This window comes from Prionailurus viverrinus, chromosome B1 (assembly GCF_022837055.1).
Source record: "Prionailurus viverrinus isolate Anna chromosome B1, UM_Priviv_1.0, whole genome shotgun sequence".
Classification (NCBI taxonomy): Eukaryota; Metazoa; Chordata; class Mammalia; order Carnivora; family Felidae; genus Prionailurus; species Prionailurus viverrinus.
The window spans coordinates 194,379,387-194,402,867 of NC_062564.1; the positions used below are offsets into that span (position 1 = coordinate 194,379,387).

Genomic DNA, 23,481 nt, shown 5'->3' on the forward strand with positions numbered 1-23,481 from the left:
AGTGGATAAACATTCACCAAAAGATTAAATACATAAATAAATAAATAAATATCCTCCTCTCTCTCTATCTCTATCTCCTTGCTCATTGATGCTGTTTCTTTGGCGAACCCCGACTGACACAGGCAATCATTTTCAATGTCTGGGGACTGGGGGGCAGGGAATGTGTAGCTGGGGTAAAGCCTACCCCTCCACTCCCCATTTCAGTCACTGAAGAATCGAATCAGCCAGGTTCCCCCCTGACCCCCATATCTTGAGGCAGAGTCTGTGATCACCAAGTGCTTTCTCTGGAAGACCCACACTATGTGTAGGTGGTGTAATTTTGTGAGACAATGACTCCTCCTCATGTACCCTAAGGGTACAGTTTGGAGATGGAGTGGTTGGCATGAGTCTACCTTGAAATAAGAGAGGAGCTTTCTTTTACCGTAACTCATCTCCATTCTGGCCAGTGGACTCATACTCAAAAATGGACCTTGGCTTCACATCCAATTGGTATTCATGTGCCTTAAGTTAAAACATCTAAGGCATGATTATCCTGCTTTGTCTCTTTCGACCAACCTATCGGATATCAGAACTGATCATACTTACTGTGCTGGCTTAATGTATTTTTAAACATATTTCATGCAATGAGTTGTCTCCTTAAACATTTTTCTTGATAAAAGGTGAACTGAACCAAATAATCCAAATAACCAGAAAATTTCCGATTTGTTCACATTGAAATATTTCCCTGACACGAGAAGAAATAAATGTTCATTCATTGGAACTCTGAATGGAAGTTCTAAAACACAAAAACAAAACCCAGCAAGTTGAGCCCAGTGAGGGAGGACAAGATTCAACCACAGTGAGTTTCCTGTCTGTAGTCTAAAGACCCCTTCATGTGGGAGCTCTGGAGAAAGTGCAGGGGCCGCGTAGGAACCACATAAATGTTCACAGTTTCACCAGCTAACTTGTCATCTTGATGACAATCTGCCTTCTGCTCCAGAAAGAGCAGCCTGGCCCTGGGAGCTGGTGGTCTCAACCCATCTAAGCAGCCATGTTGTGCCCATGACTCTTGGAGATGGTCCCAAGATCTTAAGCCAACTTAGTCGTAACTCCTTTTCGATGCAAACTTCCCAGGATCACACTGTAACCTGAGAGCATTTTCCTTAAATATTTTGGCGGTAGACACACGCCTGAATCAGCGTGTTTTGAACATGTGTTTTGTAGATTAGGAAAATTCAGTTGGTAGTGAAGCTGTTGAAGGGCGTATGGAGATTTAAGGCAGGGCTGTGGATGTTTTCCAGAGCTTTTGTAGACCCACAGATGAGAAGCAGTTAGAAAGATGCTGTATCTGAGCTACCTTGTACCACGTTTTATAGTGATATTTCTGGGTTTGAATGCCTTGCCACGCATTCTCTTTTATAAACACAGAAAGCTCAACCTTTTAATGAAGATGTCTTTTGAAATCTGTCTCCATTAGTGCCAACATAATGGCTTCACCAAACCTCAGTCTGCTGTGTTATGTGTATGTGTACCTGCTCCTGAGAAAAACGAATTAACCTTTGTTTCGTCAAAGCTGGCAAGACAGGGAACAGGTAGAGGATGCCTGCAGCACAAATATGTTGGGAGTCTTCATTGGCTAAGGCTTTTTTCAGTTAGGGAAACTGACACCATTTTTTATAACAAACAAGCCCAAATTTTGATGAAAAATGCTCTCTGTCTAATGGTCTGATATAGAAGTGATGGAGTGGAGATGTCCTAGGACTCTGGCTCCCTCCATCTAATGGGCCTTCTATTACCATGGGCTTCAGGATTCTCTACTAGATCCTTCATATTTGGCTGGGAGACGGGTAAAGAGGGTGTGCATGCAAACCTCTTGTGGGAGGTTTTGGAGGCTGGGTCTGGAAGCGTTGTGCCCGCACACCTGCCCATGTTCCATTGGCCAGGACTCAAGTCATGTGTCCCATCTAAGTGCTTGGGGGCTGGGGAATGTAGTCAAGCAGTGGGCCAAGGAAAATGAGGTGACACATGGGTTCTTCTGGGCATTCATATTCTGTACCACAAGCTGAAGGACAGGAAAAGGCAGAGCATGAAAAGGTACAGAATGGAAGTAGGAGATGCTAATGTTTCCATGTTAGTGGATCATATACAAACACCATACTGAACATTTCTCATAGGGCAGAATGCCTCTGTCTCTTCCACACCTTGCGTAATACCAGCACATCTGTGAAGTTAATACTTTTGAACTGTCCAGGGTTGTGTTTTATCTGCACTTGTCAGGCATTCCACTTGGTGCCTACCTGCCTCTTGTCCCCTCAGGAATTTAGTCTAGAGTTGGGGGGGGGCAAGTTGTCAAATTGATGTTTAAGAGCTTACAGAGGGGCACATGAGTGGTCAGTCAGTTAGGCGTCCCACTCTAGATTTCAGCTCAGGTCCTGATCTCACAGTTAATGGGATCTAGCCCCACGTCGGGCTCTGCACTGTCAGCACAGAGACTGCTTGGGGTTCTCTCTTTCCCTCCCCCCCTCTCATCCTCTCTCTCTCTCTCTCTCTCTCTCTCTTTCTCAAAAATAAATAAATAAACTTAAAAAAGATTTAAGAGCCTGCAGAAAGTCTTTCGTGCCTGGAAAGAAATGACTAAAGTTTTAATTAACACTTAATCATGAAAGTTTTACAGTCACAAACTTAACTTTTGTAGGTTTCTAAGTTGAACTTGAATATCATTTTATGCTACTTTTAGTAAAAACTTGAACAATCTCTTTCAATTTGACAGTGTTGATTTCATGCACAAAATACTAGATTAAGTCACTCTTAATAGAGAGCCCCACACACTACTGGAGTTTGAGACAATGCCACTGGAGGTCAAAGAGGGACACTGTGGTGTCTCCACAAGGGAACATTTCACACTGTCTATGCCCTTAGTTATTCACATTTCCAAGAAAACACTTCAAGTGCCTGAAAGAGAGCTTACTTTGTGTGTGTGTGTGTGTGTGTGTGTGTGTGTGTGCGTGCGCGCGCAGCGCGCGCGCGCGCGCGCGCGCGCTCGCGGGCGTGAGTTTAATTTTCATTAATAAGAGTTCTGAGTACAAATACATCTAACTTGACATTTAGAAAAAAATGAGTCAGGGGCATCTGGGTGGCTCAGTCAGTTGAGCGTCCAACTTTGGCTCAGATCATGATCTCACAGCTCATGAGTTTGAGTCCTGCACGGGGCTCTGCGGTGACAGTTCAGAGCCTGGAGCCTGCTTTGGATTCTGTGTCTCTGTCTCCCTCTACCCCTCCCCCACTTGTGCTCTGTCTCTCTCAAAAATAAATAAACATTCTTTTTAAAAATTTAAAAAAGAAAAGGAAAAAAAAGGGTCATTTTTCTAAGATTTGTCCGCAAAGAAAAACCTGTTCTGTATGTTTTAATCTCTCAATTTTGATGTTTAACACCATAGTGCTTCTAAGTTTACCACTTAATTTTTGGTTTCATTTAAAAAATTCTAGTTAAAGAGACTAGAAAACATCAGGTAGAGAGGAGCAAAAGACTAATTAAAATGACCTGCACATAAAACTTTACTAAACTTTTTTAAAAGGCTTTAAAATAAAACAAGCCAAGATTAGAATACTTTGGCAAAAAATTACCAGCTATGAACAAAATAACATTCCAAAATATATTTTCTCAAGAACTGCATTACAAATAATATTGTTTTACATAGATTAAGAATGGCTTGCCATATACTAAATGTTTATTTATATCAGACATAAAAATCTCTTTAAAAAACTTTTAAATATAATTTAGCACCTTTGAGAGATTCTGTTCCCAGTAAATGGCAGGAACACACTTTAGAAGCTATCAGGTAGCGTATCTTTTTAATTAGAGACCTAGCCAGGTAAGTCTCATTAAATAGATAGCAACGAGATCTTTGTGAGAGCACGTAAGTTCGTCACAAATCTGACGAATCAACTGACAACAGCAGGTTTGGGGTTTTTTTGTTTGTTTGTTTGTTTTATGTTGTCTATCCAAGGGTGCCTGGGTGGCTCAGTTGGTTAAGCATCTGACTTTGGTTCAGGTCATGATCTTGCAGTCCGTGAGTTCGAGCCCCGTGTCCAGCTCTGTGCTGACAGCTCAAAGCCTGGAGTCTGCTTTGGATTCTGTCTCCCTCTCTTTGAACCTTCCCCACTAGCACTCTGTCTCTCTTTCTCTCCCAAAAATAGACATTAAAAAAAAATTGTCTATCCATTTTACAAGAGAACGTTCCAAGAGTAGAATTTTATTTTGCCTAGCTTGGACCAGAACCTACATGTGTATTAAAAGAAGCCCAGTTAGGAAACAGAAATATCTTAGTCAAAGATGTGTTTCAACTAAGATAAGGAAGATGGATTTTTTAATATATGGATCCTGCACAAGGCACTTTTCTTATTTTATCTTACTTGTATGGCTTCAGACATCAAAAAAAATTCATAGAGAAATTATTCATACACACACACAGCAAAAAACCACACAACCAACCAACCACACCCAAGCAACTTACTTTCTAAGTTGATGGTGTGACACAAGAGGTCAGAATTAGCCCTGGCTGCTACCTTTCTTAATTTCCATCATCACACGAAATTTAAAATTAAGTCCCAGGTAAGAGGGCATTGCACCATCTAAGAGTTGAATGAAGAGAGGCTCATAGCCACCATCATTCTGGAAAGACCCACAGAGCCCCTTTATGGGACCAGATACTGAGAAACAATCTACCATGACAAGAGCTTCTTCGTTCACTGGAGTCCATATTTCCCTCCTGCTATATCTTAAGAGACAGCTGTTATGTTGTGAAAAGAGCATGGGATTTCTATAGTGGAAAATGAATTGCCACATGGGAAAGGTGGCCAGATAACTCCCTGAGTTCAGGGCAGGGAGAATCTTTCCTTGGCCTCTGGGAGTTGTCTGGCCCATGCTAAGTGCCTATCAGGCTCTGTCAGAACAGACCCTCCCTCGGTTTAGGAAGGACAAGGTGGCCATTGTTGTCCACACTGAGGTCTCACAGAGGTCAGGATAACACTGTAGTGATCCAAATGCTACTGGCTACCTCGCTCACCAGGCGATACGAGGAACTAGTCACAGACCTCAGGGATCCCGTCTGATCTACAAAAAGGAGGCAACACTTTTTTTTGGATAATGTTATGTTTCTGCAGCATCAGTACCACAAACGGTGCTGGATCCCTGGAACTTTCTGGGAATGTAGGAGATCCAGAGGTAGAGATTGGTTCCATTGGAAGCTGGCCAGGAGGACAGAGACAAAGACAAAGGATTGTAGTGCAGCCAGACCCCCAAGCAGGGGTGGCGGGGGGTGGGTGGGTAGGGGAGCAGAAGTGGGACCCTGGGTCTTCCACACGCTTTCTGAGATGGACCATAATCGATTAAAAGTTCTCAACAGTGACGAACGTGTTAGAACTGAGATGGAGTTTCCTAGTGGCGGGGGGGGGGGGGGGGGGCTCATGAGTTCCCGCATGAGACGTGAACAGCAGAGTTAATGCCAAGACCTCACAAATGAAGATGCTGGGCTGCATCCTACAGGCCTTGTGCTGATGTTCATTTACCTGGATTGAGAGCCACTTAGAGATCCACAGGGAAGGCAAAGGAAAAATGGATATGGTGGATGCTCATTTTGTGTTCTTGTGACAGGGTACACTGTCACAGGGAGGGAGGGAGGATGAGCAAAAGGACTGAGGCCTCCAAGGTCGATGACCTACAGCCTCTAACCCCGTGCTGTCCAGTACAGAGGCCATGGCCACGTGTGGCCCCTGAGCACCTGAATTATAGCTAGTCTGAACTAAGATGTACTGAGCACATCTATACCAGACCTGAATACTTAGTGACTGTAAAACAGCTCGTTAATATTTTTATATTGATGGCATACAGAAATGACAGTGTATTGCATATATCTGGATTAAGGGCAGCATATTATTAAAATTAATGTAAAATAAACTAATCATCCATTTCTTTTCACTTTTTAAATGTGGCTACTAGGAAATTTGAAATTACTTGTATGGCTTGTAATATATTTCTATTAGGCAGCGCTGCTCTAAACCAGGGGGAGGGAGAACATTCCTGCCCCCAAATCTCAGATGGGTGCTTGGTCCTCACGGCAAAGATCAGTTTGGCAGAGAGATGGGGCCAGCTGGCAGACAAAGGGCAGGGGTCAGTTGTCAGCAAGGAGTGTCATTTGGTGTAGCTGGGACCCTTCTTCAGCACCCGGGACCACCGGAATCCCGGGTACTTGGGAAGGGCTGGGGATCTTCTGGCAAATGCTGGGAGCATCTGTTTTGGCACTGGAAGACTGGCACTGTCTCATTGGGGCCGCGGCCAACGTGTGATCCATGTGTCCCATATTCACTGGCCTCCACATAGTCTGTTAGAGACGCACCTGCTTCATGTGTTCAAGTGTGGTGAGAACGATGCGGTAAAATCCCACGTCTGTCAACCCCATGGAAGCAGATTTTGCAAAATTCTAATTTTTGCTTAAATGCTCTAATTTTATCATTGGCAACAAGTCCTGTGAGTCGCCCTCTCGAAGCTGTGGGCTCCACTCCCTCCATTTTAAGGAAAGTGTCTCCAAAATCCTCAAGTCTGAATAACCGTGGTTTGTCTCTCTTTCTTCTGCGTGAAAATCGCGCTCCGTGAGAAATGTGGTGAGTTTAGCTCCCAACTCAAGACCAGCACCCAGTGCTCTTTCTGGAGTCAGCTGGAAACGGGTGTGCAACAAAAGCACCTTACGCACACTGCCATTTCCTCGCACAGAATAATAAAAAGATGGCTGCTCACAGATTGAAGTTTAATTCAATTACGAGTTTTTAATGCTCCATCAAGATTATTCTCTTTTTAAAAAAAAATGTTTAGTTTTGAGAGAGAGAGTGCAAGCGAGTGAGCTGGGGAGGGGCAGAGAGAGTCGGGGACAGAGAATGTGAAGCGGGCTCTGCACTGACAGCAGAGAGCCCAAGGCGGGGCTCGAACCCACAAACTGTGACATCATGACCTGAGCTGAAGTCGGATGCTATGATTGTAATAATCATCGAGATCATTCTTGTGACTTGGGCTTCTAGTTCCCATGAGTTGATGGCAGCGAAGAATACAATGGATGCTATGTGGTTCCTGCTAAATCACAGCAGTCTTTGCCACCGTTGTTTTTGCAGCCTGAGTACAAATATCAACACCGTGGAAAGGCGGATCACATCTTCTGCTTCCTCCTCGTGGGCACCCTGAACATATCTTGACGATTCCAAGGGGTCCGCGGACCACATTCAGAGATGTGCCCACTGAGGCCAGTGGGGGATGCCCACCGCTTACCTGGTCAGTGTGACCTGAGAGGAAGGAGGGGGCGGCTCCCCGGAAGAGATTCAAAGTTCTCATTTGGGTTTTTTTTTTTAATTTTTTTTTTTCTCCGTTTTTGGGACAGAGAGAGACAGAGCATGAACGGGGGAGGGGCAGAGAGAGAGGGAGACACAGAATCGGAAACAGGCTCCAGGCTCTGAGCCATCAGCCCAGAGCCTGACGCGGGGCTCGAACTCATGGACCGCGAGATCGTGACCTGGCTGAAGTCAGACGCTTAACCGACTGCGCCACCCAGGCGCCCCACATTTGGGTTTTATAAAGATGAGCCAAGTGAATGCATAGTCCGTGGCCGCAAGAACCCCTTCCATGCCATACTTACCTTGCGTACTGCTCTGCAGCAGACATTTCCTAAAACCCTTTCACAGAACAGTGAAGGGCCCGCTGTGTGCCAGGCCCTGTACCGTTTTTCTTCGTCTGCACGATCTCACTTAACCCGAAGTGGTCCTTTGAGGGTGGAGACTAATATCAACCCGATTGGCAGATGAGGATACTTGTGGCAGGTAATTCTTCACCCAGGAGGAGACACCGTGGAAAGTAGCGGAGCTTGGACTCCATCCCAACTCTTAACTAGATCACGATCCCAAAATGCCACACAGGAACGTCACCTGTGTCATTAAATATATTGAAATAAACGGATGATTCTCAATTAAAAAAAAAATCATCGGTGGACATTTTCATCCAATGAAATCTAGAACAGAAGCCTAATCTGTACAACAAACCAAAGCAAAGTGGCTAGCTCAAGGCTGGAGGAGATCTGCGGGGTTGAGCAGACTCAGGTTTCTCCCGTCCTTGGGTCTCCCTGACGTCCCTTGGAGGAATGAATAACTAGGACTCCCAGTACCCTAGGGATAGGGTAAGCATCCCAAACCTACGAGTTTGATCCCTGCTCCTACAGCACACCTTTTAAAGATCTGCTCCATTTAGTTTGCAGGTCGTTGCATTTAGTCTGTGCAGGTCGGAAGTTGTTTTCCAAAAAGCCCTGCGGGGAGGTGGCCAGCATGTAAATCTATACTCCTTGCTTTAAATAAGCATTCACAACAAGTTTTCCTTTGCGCCCCTTGTAGTACACTTTAGAAGTGATGTATACAGGATACAGCCACAGCATTCCAGAAGCTCATTCCCAGGGTGAATTACAATGTGCAGCGTGGGAAGGACCCTGGGGCAGAAAAATGACGACCCGCCTGGGCCTTGGTCTGGCCTCCTCACACATCCCAGATTTTAGACAAGTTATTCTCTCTGTCTGGGCATCAGTCATGGCATATCATTGCTAGATTGGTGAGTCAGGATAAGAGGTGAATCCTAACCTATATGAGAATTTGGAAATGCCCAAAATGAACATGGCGGGGAAAATACCATTTTGCATGTTATTTCAGGTTTTCATGCACTGCTTGGATTAATTGTAAGGTTCTTTTTATTTGTAAAATATTATGTAAATGTAGAATTACCAAAGAATAAGTTGCATTTGTGGTTCCAAAAAATTAAGAGTGAGCAATTTCGGTGTAACGTTTTATCAGTAATTATTAATGGCCTATACGCTGGTAAATATCAAGGTGTCTTGTGAGAAACTGAAAACTCAAAAATGGCAACTGTCTGATTCCACCACTGCTAAATAGTAAGTCAAAAATATTTGCCCTCCATTCTTTGCTTCTGTTTAGAGCCTCATTAGCTTAATTATTTACCTACCTTAAGAAATAGAAATAAAATGATAAGAATACTACATAGAGGTACAATAATTTGTAAGCATATATAAAATTTATTTTCTAAACATATATGTTGTGTTTTTACTGTAAAAGTAACCTTGCTATTCTTTTGTGACTTTTTCCCCCAGATATTTTAAGAAAAATTCTACAGAAGAAGTTTGACCTCTCAACCGATTATGAGAAGGTAATTTTTATTGATACATTTGTTAGTAAAAATAAGTGTGAACAAAATTTTGGTTGACTTGAAAGTAAATCTTTAAGCAATCAGTTCACCTGTGAACTTTATAATTTTCTTTGACTAAGAACTTTTATGGAATATTGAAACATCTTATAAATCCCCTTTGATTTCTAAAGCAGAAATTCCAAAAGTAGCATTTGAAAAAACATTCACCTTTTAAGCTGGATGTATTTCTGTATTTAAAAACTGAAACTTCCTGGGGCGCCTGGGTGGCGCAGTCGGTTAAGCGTCGGACTTCAGCCAGGTCACGATCTCGAGGTCCGTGAGTTTGAGCCCCGCGTCAGGCTCTGGGCTGATGGCTCAGAGCCTGGAGCCTGTTTCCGATTCTGTGTCTCCCTCTCTCTCTGCCCCTCCCCCGTTCATGCTCTGTCTCTCGCTGTCCCAAAAATAAATAAACGTTGAAAAAAAAAAAACAAAAAAAAAAACAAAACTGAAATTTCCTTAAGGGAAGTAATGGGGTAGGGTTTTTTTAGCTAAGGAAGGAGAGAACTCCCAGACTAAGTAGAATTGTTTGACCATTTCTAGAAACAGGGATGTGTAATTTGTTTCAAAATACAGTTTGGTAGGGGTGCCTGGGTGGCTCAGTCGGTTGAGCTTCCGACTTTAGCTCAGGTCACGATCTCACGCTCATGAGTTCGAGCCCCGCGTCGGGCTCTGTGCTGACAGCTCAGAGCCTGGAGCCTGCTTCAGCTTCTGTGTGTCCCTCTCTCTCTCTTCCCCTCTCCCACTCGTTCTGTCTCTCTCTCAAAAATAAATAAAAACATTTAAAATTTTTTAAAAAATAAAATGCAGTTTGGTAAAAAGCAGCTTCACATTGGAACAGGTGTATTGAGAGCTCTGTGTGTGCACTTGCCTGGGCTAAGGATAAGGAAAATCACCCTTGATCTCGGGAGGCAAAGAGCCAGATGGCAGAGACCATACCTGATTGTTTAAAGAAGTAGAAGGAGAAGAAGGAAATAAGTAGATTTATAAGTAACAGGAAGAGGAACGTAGGTGAAAAAAACGTAATTCTGCCCAGGAGTTCTTGCATAAAAGGTGATTGGGGGGCCTGTTGTAAAAAAAGAAGAAGGAGGGGCGCCTGGGTGGCGCAGTCGGTTAAGCGTCCGACTTCAGCCAGGTCACGATCTCGCGGTCCGGGAGTTCAAGCCCCGCGTCAGGCTCTGGGCTGATGGCTCGGAGCCTGGAGCCTGTTTCCGATTCTGTGTCTCCCTCTCTCTCTGCCCCTCCCCCGTTCATGCTCTGTCTCTCTCTGTCCCAAAAATAAATAAACGTTGAAAAAAAAAAAAAAGAAGAAGGAGAAGCAGGGCTAGAGCAGGTGGGGAGGTGGCTTTGCTGGCATCCGAGGCTTCGGGGACCACGGGAGCCACCAGGACAAGGTGTGAAAGAGTGGAGAGGAAGGAAAGGCGGCCTGGGACCCTGAACGCTCGCTAATATGAGCAGATGGTATTTTCAGAAAGTATTAAAGGACCTTGCGTGCCTCTGCTGAATACCAAGGTGTTGCGCATTCATTCTGTTTGCATCTGTGATGGATTACCCAAACGCAAGAGTGCCCTTTGCTTTTGGTTTACGATGAGTGCAGGTTGCCAGTGAAATAAACAGATGTGTGTTGTACTGAAAGTTAGGATAATTAAAAAAAAAAAAAATAGTTGAATCTGTCAGGCTCTTAGTCCTGAAGGATTAAGTACTTTGTCCTCTCCTGAAAGTGGTTATCAAGAGAACAATAAAAGCAGACACACGGGGGACATTCTTGAATGGCCAGCACAGCAAACGTGAATGACAGCGTCCCAGTGTGGTGGGGGCAATGTATGGGGAGGGCGGTGATCTCTCGCCCAGTGAATGGTCACCTCAGATGCTGTGGTGACAGTGCCTCATATTCTCAGTTTGCAATAAAGTGATACCCAAGAGAAAACAAATACAGATGCCAAAGAGGAAAGCCTTATCTGAAGACCATTTACACGAATTAGTTTCTCTCTAGCGCTCACAGCCTTCCCTAGTACCGTGAAAAACATTTTCGTTATGAAATGCCCGTGGCTTCCTATGTCTCCCAAACGTGGTTGCTGATGTCTGCCTGCATCCCTGGGCAGAACAAAATGACCGTTGCTTGTATATTGATATCGAAAAATGGCATGCCATTAGCAGCCTGGCCTGAGTGCCAGCTAGTTCTGCCAAAGAATGGGTGGGGGTTGCGCTTCACCTGGTCCAGGCCTCGGAGGATGGGGTCCTGAGACCTTGAGGTGACTCTGGGCACCTCAGCCACTACCCGTGGCGAGATTCTTAGTTGGGCCAGTCCTTTATGGCTGGCTTGGTATTAGATTTGGAGCTCCTGTGAAATTGGGGATCTCCCTGGTGCCTGATTTCCTCTCCACCTCAGGTGCCTTTGCAAATGGACCAACACCATTGGCATGGGGGACAAGTGCACCGAGTCCTCATGCATGACCTGAATTCCCCCTTCACGTGGGATCGGGTCACGTTTTCCACTGTTGTCCAAGAAAGAGGGATTTGGTTAGGGAGAGACACTGGAGAAGCCAGACACCTCAGGAGGGGGGCTCTCTGATTGCTCGTAGTCTGACGTATGCCGGCTGTGTTGGGTTGGAGTCCTCTGAAGCAGACCCTGAGTCAAGGCCTCGCGGTCACGTCATTGGTTTGGGAGGTGCAGGGGACACTGGCGGGGAAGTGGAGAGGTAACACGAGGGAGAGAGGGCAGCCTGGAAAGGGTGTGGCATTAAGCCACCGGCCACAGGGGACGGCTGAAGCTTCATCCTGCAGAATTGCCGGGGCAATGGTGTAAAACCCCAGTGTCCAAATTAGTCCCTGGGAAGTGTGAGGGAGCTGAGGTTTCCAGACACCGAGACTGAAGGGGCACAGGTTAGGGGCGGTGTGGGGGCGGGGGACTGTGTTAAGCCCTAAGCACTTCTGACCTGCCGTGGTACCGGAAAAGGCCGTCAAGCACAGAGTGAAAGATGCCCGTAGCTAGAAGCTTGAGGAGGTACATGGAGATGATTGAGGCCTGAGAGATGTGGGAGCCCCAGCAGCGTCTTCTACACTGACCAGTGCCCACTTGCCTTGTAATTACTGCACTCGCAGTAAGGTCTGTCCAGGTGAGGGGCCCTGGGGAGTCTTTTCAGCTTTTGTCCTGAGTCGAGCATTTCCTCTTCTGGTGAGTTCTCAGGTGGCGGAGGAGCCTGGGCCGCGGGGTCAGTGACTTTCCAGCTGGGTGTTCTTTTAGTGAACTCTCTTCAGAAGGAGGTTCAGAAACATTCAGCTGACCTTTTGCTCCAAGCGCTGGGCCCGACTTTGGGAGGGAATTAGGACTCCTTTTCACAGAACTGCCTCCTCTTTATACTTGAGCTGAAAGTTAAGGGTAATATTTTAAGATCCTTGGCCCCTTCTCCTCCTTGACATTTTTTTATGTACTTCTCTCTTTCATGTATTCATTTTACAGAGTGCTGGCTAGGAGCAGTGCGTCGCAGGGGACAGACTTGCGAAAGTGTGGCCATTACTCCGCCAACTCTCAGCTGGTGGAAGGGAGGTTATGGGATTAGAAATACGCATGGATGTTATGGGCTGAATTGTGCCCCAAATTCATCCGTTGAGGTCGTAATCCCAGCACCTCGGAGAGGGATCGTATGAGACATAGTGTCACTACAAGGGTAATTAACTTAAAATGGGGTGATTAGTGAGTCCTAAGCCAGTCTGACTGGCATCCTTATAAGAAGAGGAGATTAGGACACAGACACACACAAAGAAAAGGCCGTGTGGGGACACAGGGAGGAGACGGCCATCTGCAAGCCAAGGAGGCCTCAGAAGAAACCAGACCTTCCCACACCTTGATCTCAGACTCCCAGGCCCTAGACCTTTCTGTTGTTTCAACACTCTGGTCTGCGGCACTTTGTGAAGGCAGCCACAGCAGACTAATGCAGTCCACAGCTGGACCGTAAGGTGGAGGGGGACACACATCACGCGAGAAGTTCTGATAGAGGGCCGTGAACGAGAACGTTCCGAGGAGGGAGAGTGGTTTTGCACCTGGGATGCATGTAAACTGAGACTTCATTAGGGCCCCTGGGTGACTCAGCCCCTTGAGCGTCTGACTCTTGATTCCGGCTCAGGTCATGATCCCAGGGTTGTGGGACCGAGCCCCACATCAGCCTCCACGCTGAGCGCAGACCCTGCTTGAGATTCTCTCTTTATATCCCTCTGCCCCTCTCCCCCGCTTATGCTGTCTCTAAAAACAATTTTTTAAATATTAAACAAATAAACGAACTGAGACCTCAAGGCATGTAGCGCAAACGAGAGCTACAGCCTTTCTTTATGAGCATGAGGCTCGAAGCACAAAGCTTCTCCACTGCCTCTGAAACTTACACTGGGTCATCGTCCTCTCTGTAATGACAACAGCCACTGTTTCTTGTCCACCTTGGGCCAACACTGGCTTATGAGCTGACATCGTTTCTTTTTTTTTTTTTTTTTTTTTAACGTTTATTTATTTTTGAGATAGAGAGAGAGAGCACAAACAGGGGAGGGTCAGAGAAAGAGGGAGACACAGAATCTGAAACAGGCTCCAGGCTCTGAGCTGTCAGCACAGAGTCCGACGCAGGGCTTGAACCCATGGACCTCGAGATCATGACCTGAGCCGAAGTCGGATGCTTAACGGACCGAGCCACCCAGGCGCCCCAACTTCACATCGTTTCCAACCCCCACAATGACACCTGTCCGAGGCAGAAGTATTTCTGCGCTGCACGTACAAGAAAATCCTGCCCTCGGAGAGGCTGGGGAACTTGCCCAAGGTCACCCAGTGACTAAGTGGTGAAGGTGGGATCCTTCCTGGGACCGGTCTGACTCCAAACCAACACACGCGCGGCCAACAAAAATTCAGCTCAACCCGGGCCACTGTACTGGAGTCCTAACGTGACTAATTTGGAAGCAGCTCACGTTGAGTATTCTGAGCTGTGTGAAAAGACCGTCACAGCCTCAGTGCCGTGCCTTTTATTTATTAAACCATAAAATGTTACAGTGGGTAATTAACCCTGGGAAGGGAAATGAGGGAAACAGAGGACCGGGCAGACGAAGCCGCGGAAATCCAAGGAACGGCTCTAATAACCGCCGGTTTCTAGCGTCTCTACAGCACGCACAGTGAGGCAGGTACCCCCGGTCATGATTTACGAGTATTAACCCGTTTAGACTTTACAGGAGTGGTCTGTCTTCACTCGAGGTGTTAAGGTAGAGATGACACGGGCAACTCATCTGTCCACTCAGCGTGTGCCAAGCGCCGTGCTCCAGATACAACCTGAGCCGCGCCAAGCCCCTGGGTGTCATTCCCTCGGGGATCAGAGTGCAGGCGGACCCCTTCCCGGGTTCTCTGAGCGCCGGCTGATGGAAACCCAGGGAAAACAGCATGACCTCCCCCTCCTCCAAGCTCACGTGGAGTTTCTGCAGAGAGAGCCCCTCAGCCTAGCTTGTTGGGTGGTGACCCCCCCCCCCAAGGAAATAAAAGGACACAATTCCTGTCTTCAAAGGATGCGTAGTGTGGAGTGTAGGCGGATGGCTTCCCATCGCTTCCCACCAGCAACCCCTAAGTGCCACCTGCACCTCTAGAAACCTTTCCAGGGAACAGTTGTCCCAGCAACACCCGTCACCTCCATCTTTTGATTCTGCACATCCCGGTCCGTCGGAATGGACGGCTTCTTTGCAATGACCTCCTGGATTTGTTTCCTTGTGGCCACAGTCCATCCCCACTCCTGCCTCTTGGTTGGCTGCCTCTTGGTTGGCTGGTTTGTATCTTCATCCTTCATTTCATTCCTCGGTTATTACCTTTCCCTTTCTTTTAATTTTTTTTTTACATTTATTTTTTTGAGAGAAATAGAGCACAAGTTGGGGAGGGGCAGAGAGAGGGAGACACAGAATCCGAAGCAGGCTCCAGGCTCTGAGCTGTCAGCACAGAGGCCGACGTGGGGCTCGAACCCATGAACCGTGAGATCATGACTTGAGCTGAAGTCGGATGCTTAACCGACTGAGCCACCCACCCACACGCCCCTATTTTTTTTTAACTTTTTAATGTTTATTTATTTTTGAGAGAGACAGAAACAGAGACAGAGACAGAGTGTGAGCAGGGGAGGGGCAGAGAGAGGCAGAGAGAGAGGGAGACACAGAATCCGAAGCAGGCTCCAGGCTCTGAGCTGTCAGCACAGAGCCCGATGCAGAGCTCGAACTCATGAGTTGTGAGATCATGGCCTGAGCCAAAGTGGGATGCTTACCTGACTGAGCCGCCCAGGCTCACCTTTCCCTTTCTTGAAGCTTCCTCTGGGGGCAGGTGCTGGGCCTGGGCCTCATCCCTGCTGCTTTTCTTGACCTCACCAGTGCTGACAGTCACTGGATATCGATTTGGCACTTAGGAAACGTCAGGTCATTATTCCAGATGGGTTTGTGGTGTTTGGAGCCCACCCTGCATGTCCGCGAAAGGTAAGTGAATGAGTTCCCTGTTTCCTGCCCTCCAGGAGAGCGAGGCATGCTGCCTGGAAGAGCACACTCCCCTTTCCCGGCAAGAGAAGCACCTTCCAGAGATCTCGGAAGCATTTAGAGAGCAAGCAGTGCACGGCAGTCTGTGCCCAGGATCATATCTGGGGCTTGCTGGAGCAGAGGGATGGGAATAATGCTACCGTGCGTTGATCGTTACATCTTCTTGTTAAACATCATCTTCCTGATGGTGATGACGATTGATTGAGCATGACCCTGGGACACCTGGGTCTGAGCACTTCACATGTATTAACTCACCTCGTATACATTAAAGCGTTTAGAACAGAATAAGGCACTGAGCATGTTGCTTCTCACTGTTTTCTCTTGTTGTCTCTGAAAAACTGCATAAAATAGAGTCTCTGCTGATCTAGATTCCATCAGTAAGGTAACCAAGGCTCAGAGTAGCATTGGCAACAAGGCCTAGGCCCGTCCCCCAGGGATTCTGATGTAATGGGTCAGGGCTGGCTGGTTATTGATATTTTTCAAAAGGTCCCCGGGAGACGATGATGGGTAATTAAGTGGAGTGGGGGGGTCGCTGACGCAAAGCGGCATAGCCGGATTCAAACTGCTGCACCACACGGTAATTACCTCATACTGTGTGATAGCCGGCACGAACAGGAGAAAGATGAAGATTCACCCAGCTCCAGCGGTGGGGGGGCGGTTGTTGGCACCCCATCAAATACATCAAACCAGACTGACTCCTGGGTGGGAATATTAAGTACCAAAGAATCAGCTGATTGTTGTAGCTTACAGGTGCTTCTGCTCTGGCCTTAGCCCAGCACCATCTGCCCTTGGAGCTGAGAGCAGGTGTCCCAAACCCACCTGATTAGGCCATGACACCAGGGTTGGTTTAAAGACAGGTTCCTGGTTTTACCCAAATCTCCTGATACCCGCTCTAGGGGAGGAGCCTGAAGTCAGTGTTTTTCACACGTTTATGGTGGTAAGTTGGGGAGACTGTGGGGCCCAGGCCCAGGAAGGGAGTCCGGGGTCATTCAAGATGCCCCATGTGACCCTGGGGGCATGTGTACCTGAACTGCCCACTCCAACACTTTGGATGCCTCATTTAACAGGTACTAATATCACAAACATTGTTCTCCCACCTCTGTGAAAATCTGCCATCTAAAGCGATAGTTTCCAAACTTTTGGATTTCCCAGAGCACACAGTTGCAAGAAAGTAACCCAGGGAACGACACAGAGTCTAACGTTTATTTTGCCACCCAAGGACATTTAACACCCATCATAACAACAACACCGTATTAACTTTGTCCCCTCTCACGCACATACCACCCCCCTCTCCCCACCAAAAGGATAAACTGAACAAATTTCACCTCATGGGAAACTCGCTGCACCCTACTTTTTCTGTCTTCCTTGCAGGGTGGCCCATCCCCATCACTGGACCACCGTTGAGGGAACTCCCTCGGTTCACCAGTTTACCTGCTTCCGACTGGGCACCTGTTGCATGCCGGGTCCCCGGGTGGGTGCTTGCCAGAGAACGGTGGGCGTGACCTCATGGTTCCTGCTCTCCAGGAGCAAACAACGCCGCTCAGGCAGGGCTCCTGTGGGAGCAGATGCTGACAACGGGCAAGTGTGGGCTCCAAGGCAGCATGAAGGAGGGATGAAAGCACACCCAGACCTGGTTATCAAGACAGATTTCCAGGAGGAGGCAACATCCAGGCAGACTTGAGTCCCATGAGCAGAGGAGTGAAGGGAATAACGTTCTGGGCAAGGAGGCATTGCCAGGGAGCTCGAGGCAGGAAGGGGGAACATGAGGCTTCTTCTTAGGACTAGAATGGCCAAGAAGAACAAGGCATGGGGCCAGGATTAAATAACAGGACCACATTAAGAGGTTGGAATTAAACATGATGGGAATCCAGGAAATGCAGGTAAGCAAGAGATGACCCCATCCGATTCTCAGTTTAGAAAGGACACTTTGGAAACTGTTGCCTTCGGCTGGGGTTCAGCGGCTGATCCTCTACTGTGTAAAGACCACACGTTTCGTGTGTCAAGCCTGTGTCACTTTCCCTCTAATTTCCCCCGTTCTGTCCACACCTGATTAGCATCCTGATAAGAACCTTTCAGGAAATCCAAATATATGTTCCAAATGTAAATTCCAGTTGTTTCTCTAATAAACACTCAAGTTTTATGTTCCTGGCTTGTGTGGATCAACCTCTCACTTGATTTGCGCTGTATGGAATGTTAATGTTCTCAGTTGTGGTTAATCACTCATGTAACTTTTTCTGTTTTCTTGATGCATGCTGCCTCTGCCTTACTCTCCTCAACTCCTCCACTGCCTTGACTTCCACAGCCAGAAAATGTAGTCTTGACCCTGAAGGTAAAGTCCTTGTTTGCTGTTTCTCGTGACTCTGTCTAAAGCCAAGGGGTATGAGATGCTTCTGCCAGAACTTCCTGTCCTTCCACTGTCGTCTCCGTTGTGATGGTGTTTTAAATAGCTCCTTTCATTTTTGTTTATGGAATCGTCATCAGTCTTCTCTTCCAGTTTTAGTAGTTCACCAAAGAATAGCGACCCACCTCAGCAACTTTCCATCTTGATCTTCTCCTCATAATCCACAGTGTTCTGGAGATCCTGGCATATCAGAAACTCAGGTCTTTGCCAGACCTTGGCCAGACTTCACCCAGAAGTGAACTCTTGAGATGACATATACCTTGACCCTGATACTGTTTGACATAATATTGAGTCAGTAACGTTGGAGAGGTTGTGTATAAAGTGTGAAAATTGTACTTGGAGGTAAACATAGTGCATTTAGAACATTTTGAAAACACCTTCTCTCCTGCATTTGTGTTCAGTGTCTTCTGGACTCAGAAAGGATTTTAAATCCCTTTTAAAATAGTAAATAATTGGGACACCTGGGTGGCTCAGTCAGTTAAGCATCCAACTTCGGCTCAGGTCATGATCTCACCGCTCGTGGGTCCGAGCCCCGCGTCAGGCTCTGTGCTGACAGCTCGGAGCCTGGAGCCCACTTCAGATTCTGTGTCTCCCCATCTCTCTCTGCCCCTCCCCCGCTGATGCTCTGTCTCTCTCTCTCTCAAAAATAAATAAATGTTAAAAAAATATTTTCAAAATAGTAAATAATTTAGATCATTTTCTGGGAAATGATAGGGAAATAGAGAAATAAGAGTTTGGAGTATCTCAATTGGCCGATGATGTGGGTCCTCAAGGGCAGGTTACAAGCACCAGTAGGTAATGACTCTCTGTGGCCATAGGGTAGGGCTTGGTTTAAGCGGGAGCATGTATTTGATGAATGAATGAAAAATTCAACCACTTTTTTTTTTTAGCATTTTATCCTTAATCTCAAAGTACATAATATTCAGGTGTCATGTGCACCTCGGTCCTCTTAGGCATTTGTCCACAGACTTAATTACTATTGACTGAATATTTGCTGTGTGCTGGGCACTTGGCTGGCTGTTTTCACATTCAATCGTTTAATTATCTGACCCTCACAATATGCTTTTGACCTTAATGCTAATTCCGGTTTAGGGAACCAGAAGCCCTCCCCCGCCCCTACCCCGTGTAATTTAAAGCAGGTCTTCTGACTCTCAGTTCAGTGTTAAGACTTCACATTTGTTTCTAGGAACAACACTTGTGTCTTCTTTTACTTCGCTCAGCTTGGCTTCAGAATCTGTTGTTAGCGAGCCAGTCCATTAGTTGTAAACAGCCAGCCTATAATTGTCATTCTTTAAAAAATGTCTTGCTTTATGGAAACATGAGTTGCAGTAAGCTCTAGTTTTGTCATCCAGGGGCATTAATTTTTTTTTTATCCCAGAATAAAGCCAGCAGTGATTATAAAAATATATTTAGGTCACATGATTGTATCCAGAAGCCGTGCTAGTTCCTAGGAACGTAGGGAACTGTCTGAGACACGGGCCGACAAGCCCAGCCTCACCCACACGGCACGAAAAGACCATTTATTAAGTGTCTGCTCTGGGCCACATACTTCCCCTGACACGTTATCACTGATCAGACACTATCTGTAATGTTCACAATGACCTTACAAGATGCGTATTATTACTCCCAGCATACGGATACGGAAACAAAGTGAGTGGCCAGTGATTAACATATCTGACTCAGAAAGTCTGAGCTTTTTTCCTAAATTTAGATATATTCCAGATTCTTTTGTAACTGTGGGTTTGTCATTAATTGATCTGATCTGAACTCCTTTGAATTCTTAATAACTTCTACTGTTCCTGTCTTTCTGGTGAAAAGCATCCTGTCATGTAGATTATTCATAATGCAAGTATTTCTGCCAAAATTTGTTACACCATTTAAACACAAACAAAATATCTTTGGGGTTTAAAGTAAGTCATTTGCAACTTGACCCTGCATTTGGACATTTTACTGTGAGTTGAAAGAAGATAGTAATGACTTGTTTACACATTCTGATAACTCCAATCTCTGTTACTCCTTTTTTTTGAATAAAAATATTTAATGTTTATTTCTGAGAGAAGAGAGAGACAGAACATGAGCAGGGGAGGGGTAGAGAGAGAGAGAGGGAGACACAGAATCTGAAGCAGATTCCAGGCTCTGAGCTGTCTGCACAGAGCCTGACATGGGGCTCGAACTCGCAAATGGTGAGATCATGACCTGAGCTGAAGTTAGACGCTTAACTGCTTAACCGACTGAGCCACCCAGGTACCACTCTGTTACTTCTGTTTCAAGAAGGAGCATCAAAATGGAAGCACACACACACACACACACACACACACACACACACACACACATTAAGATTCAACTCATGGTGGCAAGTAGGTTAAAAAAAACGAAACAGGTACACTGTGGAATGTTCTACTTGTTATTTTGTGTTAGAGGACATGCTGTTTCTTTTGTTTGACTTGCAGATTATCTACTATGAAATCGGGGTCATCATCTGTGCTGTCCTGGGACTGCTCTTTGTCATTCTGATGCCCCTGGTAGGGTTCTGCTTCGGTCTGTGTCGTTGCTGTAACAAGTGCGGTGGAGAGATGCACCAGCGTCAGAAGAAGAATGGGCCCTTCCTGAGGAAGTGCTTTGCGGTCTCCCTCTTGGTGATTTCTATATTTATAAGGCGAGTAGAATCTTGGGGGACAGCTGATTGTGTTTTGAACTGTTCAGCCCATGCCTTTAATACAAAACAACAACCACCACAACACAGCCATAAAACAGAAGAAGACAAAAATGCTTGTCCGGGGTGGTTCAAAACAATGTTACCATAACCAGAAGTTAGGGTTGTCATCAGGGTGCCAAGCCAACCCTTCGGTGCTTGTTTGTGTCGAAGACGAGCTGATAAATCTTGGCCTGCAGAAAGCCTTTACCCCGCAGAACAATAGCTCCTTCCTTTAAAAAAAAAAAAATTTAATGTTTATTAATTTTTGAGACAGAGAGAACACGAGCGGGGGAGGGGCAGACAGAGAGGGAGACACAGAATCTGAAGCAGGCTCCAGGCTCTGAGCTGTCAGCACGGAGTCCGCCGTGGTGCTCGAACTCATGAACCATGAGATCATGAGCTGAGCCGAAGTCGGACGCCCAGCCGACTGAGTCACCCAGGCTCCCCAGCAGCTCCTTCCTTAAATAGCTGTTTGGAGACAGGCGGCCTGCAGAAGGCAGAGAATTTGCTTGTTGATTTGTGCATCCAAAGGGATCCTGAAGGATGGGTGCAGTCCCTGAATCGGGGAATGTGAGAACACTGTAGAACAGAATTAACTTTCTAATAATAAACCCACTTTTCCTGAATTTGCAGTTAAGCTGCTACCCTCTGCGGAGGCCTGGAACACACTTCATAATTTAGGATGTGTTTCTTCTACGGTCCCTTCTGCTCCGTCAGCTTTCCAACTGCCTGACAGATCAGGAGTACACTGCTCTTAAGACAGTAGCATTTTGCCGAGTCCAAATCAGAATCCTCAGCTGAGGAATGTGCTGCACGTTAGGGGTCCCCTGGTTGCGATATTTGGTCATAGTTCCACATTTCCTCATTCATTCAGCCAATGAATGTCATGACATTTAGCGACAGAAGTAAAGTGCTTATGACGTGAATAGTGCTAGGCCCCAAGGAGGCACAGAGACCGTGAGGACTGGCATTCAGCCTCCTCCTCGCTGTCTCCTCCAAGCACCGTGTTTGCTCGGTAGCTGTAAGATTTTTCTGGTTTCACTAAATAACTGATGTTCGGGAATTTAAGCAGAAAACAGGATTAATCAGAACAATTTAAGCTGGCCTACCAGCTGAAGTTTTAGATGGAAATCAAGAAGAAAAGTTCTTCAATTGTGGCTATTAGTGGGATCCTGGTAAGACCTACGCTTTGGGGTGATCATTCATTGGAAGGCGGTATACCTAGGGATGCCTGGGTGGTTCAGTTGATTAAGCGTTGGACTTCAGCTCAGGTCATGGTCTCGTGGTTCGTGGGTTCGAGTCCTGCGTCAGGCTCCATGCTGACAGTGCAGGGCCTGCTTGGGATTCTCTCTGGCTCTCTCTTCCTCTCTCCCTGCCCCTCCCCCACTCACGCTTTCTCTTTCAAAATAAATAAATAAACTTAAAAAAAAAAAAAAAGGAAGGCAGTATTGGAAGGGACTGGACTGATCCCGAAGTGCTGATACGAACCAGTCCCCAAGAGAGATGAATTGACAGAAGCAACTAGCAGACCATGTATATATACAACATGGTCCCTACGACAAAAACAAAAAGGAGAGAGACACAAACACTTGGTTATATTTACACAGAGCCTCTGTAGTAGGCTTGCCAAGACCCTGACGCAGTGGTTGCCCCTGGGAAGGAACTATGGTGGTTGTGGAGGGTAGGAAGGAAATCACATCTCACAGCATATAGATTTTTTTTTTTTGTCTCTTTTGAATTACCTACCATGCCTCAGGTATTACCTACCGACTTCATTGCACCAAAAATTAAACTTGAACAACCAAACAAAATCTTCACAAAAAGCTTAAAAGGCAGTGCATTCCACTGACTCCAGGGCAATCGTTTTTTTTTGGAACAAAGACACACTGTTGCTGCAAATAGTTAAATAATAGACCTTAACGGTCTATGTGCAAACAGGACCCAAGTGAATGCATTGCTAATTTCATGCACCCTTGTTTGACCACCAGGGAGTTATTTTTGTTTTCTCTGTCTCTCTGTCTGTCTCTCTACTTCTGTCTGTAAATAATTTGTTTCTGCACATTGAATTCTGAAGAGCGGCTTGAGATCAGGTCAATGGTGATTTCAGATGTCCCTGTCTCTCTGCTTTGTGTTTGAAGTCTTTTCAGGAATGCACGGATCTTACAGCTATGGAAGTGGTTACCTCCTCCCAGCTACCAGGAAAGTGTTAGTTGCAGTCCAAAGAGAAGTCAGACCCAGCAGAGATCATTGTGCATTTCTTTTAAGCCTAAAACTTCCATCTTTCATTCATCCAGAGACTTGGACAGCCATGCTTCTCCCTCTGTAGAGGCATACCCTGAACATCCAAAATGAGGCCCACATGACAAAGTGTCATCTAAAAATACTCGCCATTAGGGCTTCTTGTTCACATGATTACTTAATAGTTAATAGTTTTCACTTGATATAAATACATGTGATATAATTTCAGGAAAAGTCTTTGTTGCATGTAGTTAACCTATTTACCCAGATAAATGTTTACATATGTAATAATGGACTTCCCAGGTTTTTTTTGAATGAAACACATATTCTATATTGGGTTTCTATTTTTATTTTTATTTT

At 46.0% G+C, this 23,481-nt stretch overlaps 1 protein-coding gene across 11 annotated transcripts in view; it reads left to right on the forward strand.

The window, feature by feature from the left end:
• PROM1 (prominin 1) overlaps window positions 1–23,481 on the forward strand; it is a 136,686-nt gene that overhangs the window by 60,656 nt on the left and 52,549 nt on the right. For 10 of the 11 annotated variants that reach the window (XM_047857004.1, XM_047857005.1, XM_047857002.1 and 7 more), the window contains 2 exons: window positions 9,168–9,223; window positions 20,639–20,844. In XM_047857004.1, coding sequence (XP_047712960.1) covers window positions 9,168–9,223; window positions 20,639–20,844 — 262 coding nt within the window. Of the gene's footprint in view, window positions 1–9,167; window positions 9,224–20,638; window positions 20,845–23,481 lie in introns of those variants that run through there. The other variant, XM_047857011.1, reaches the window with a different exon arrangement.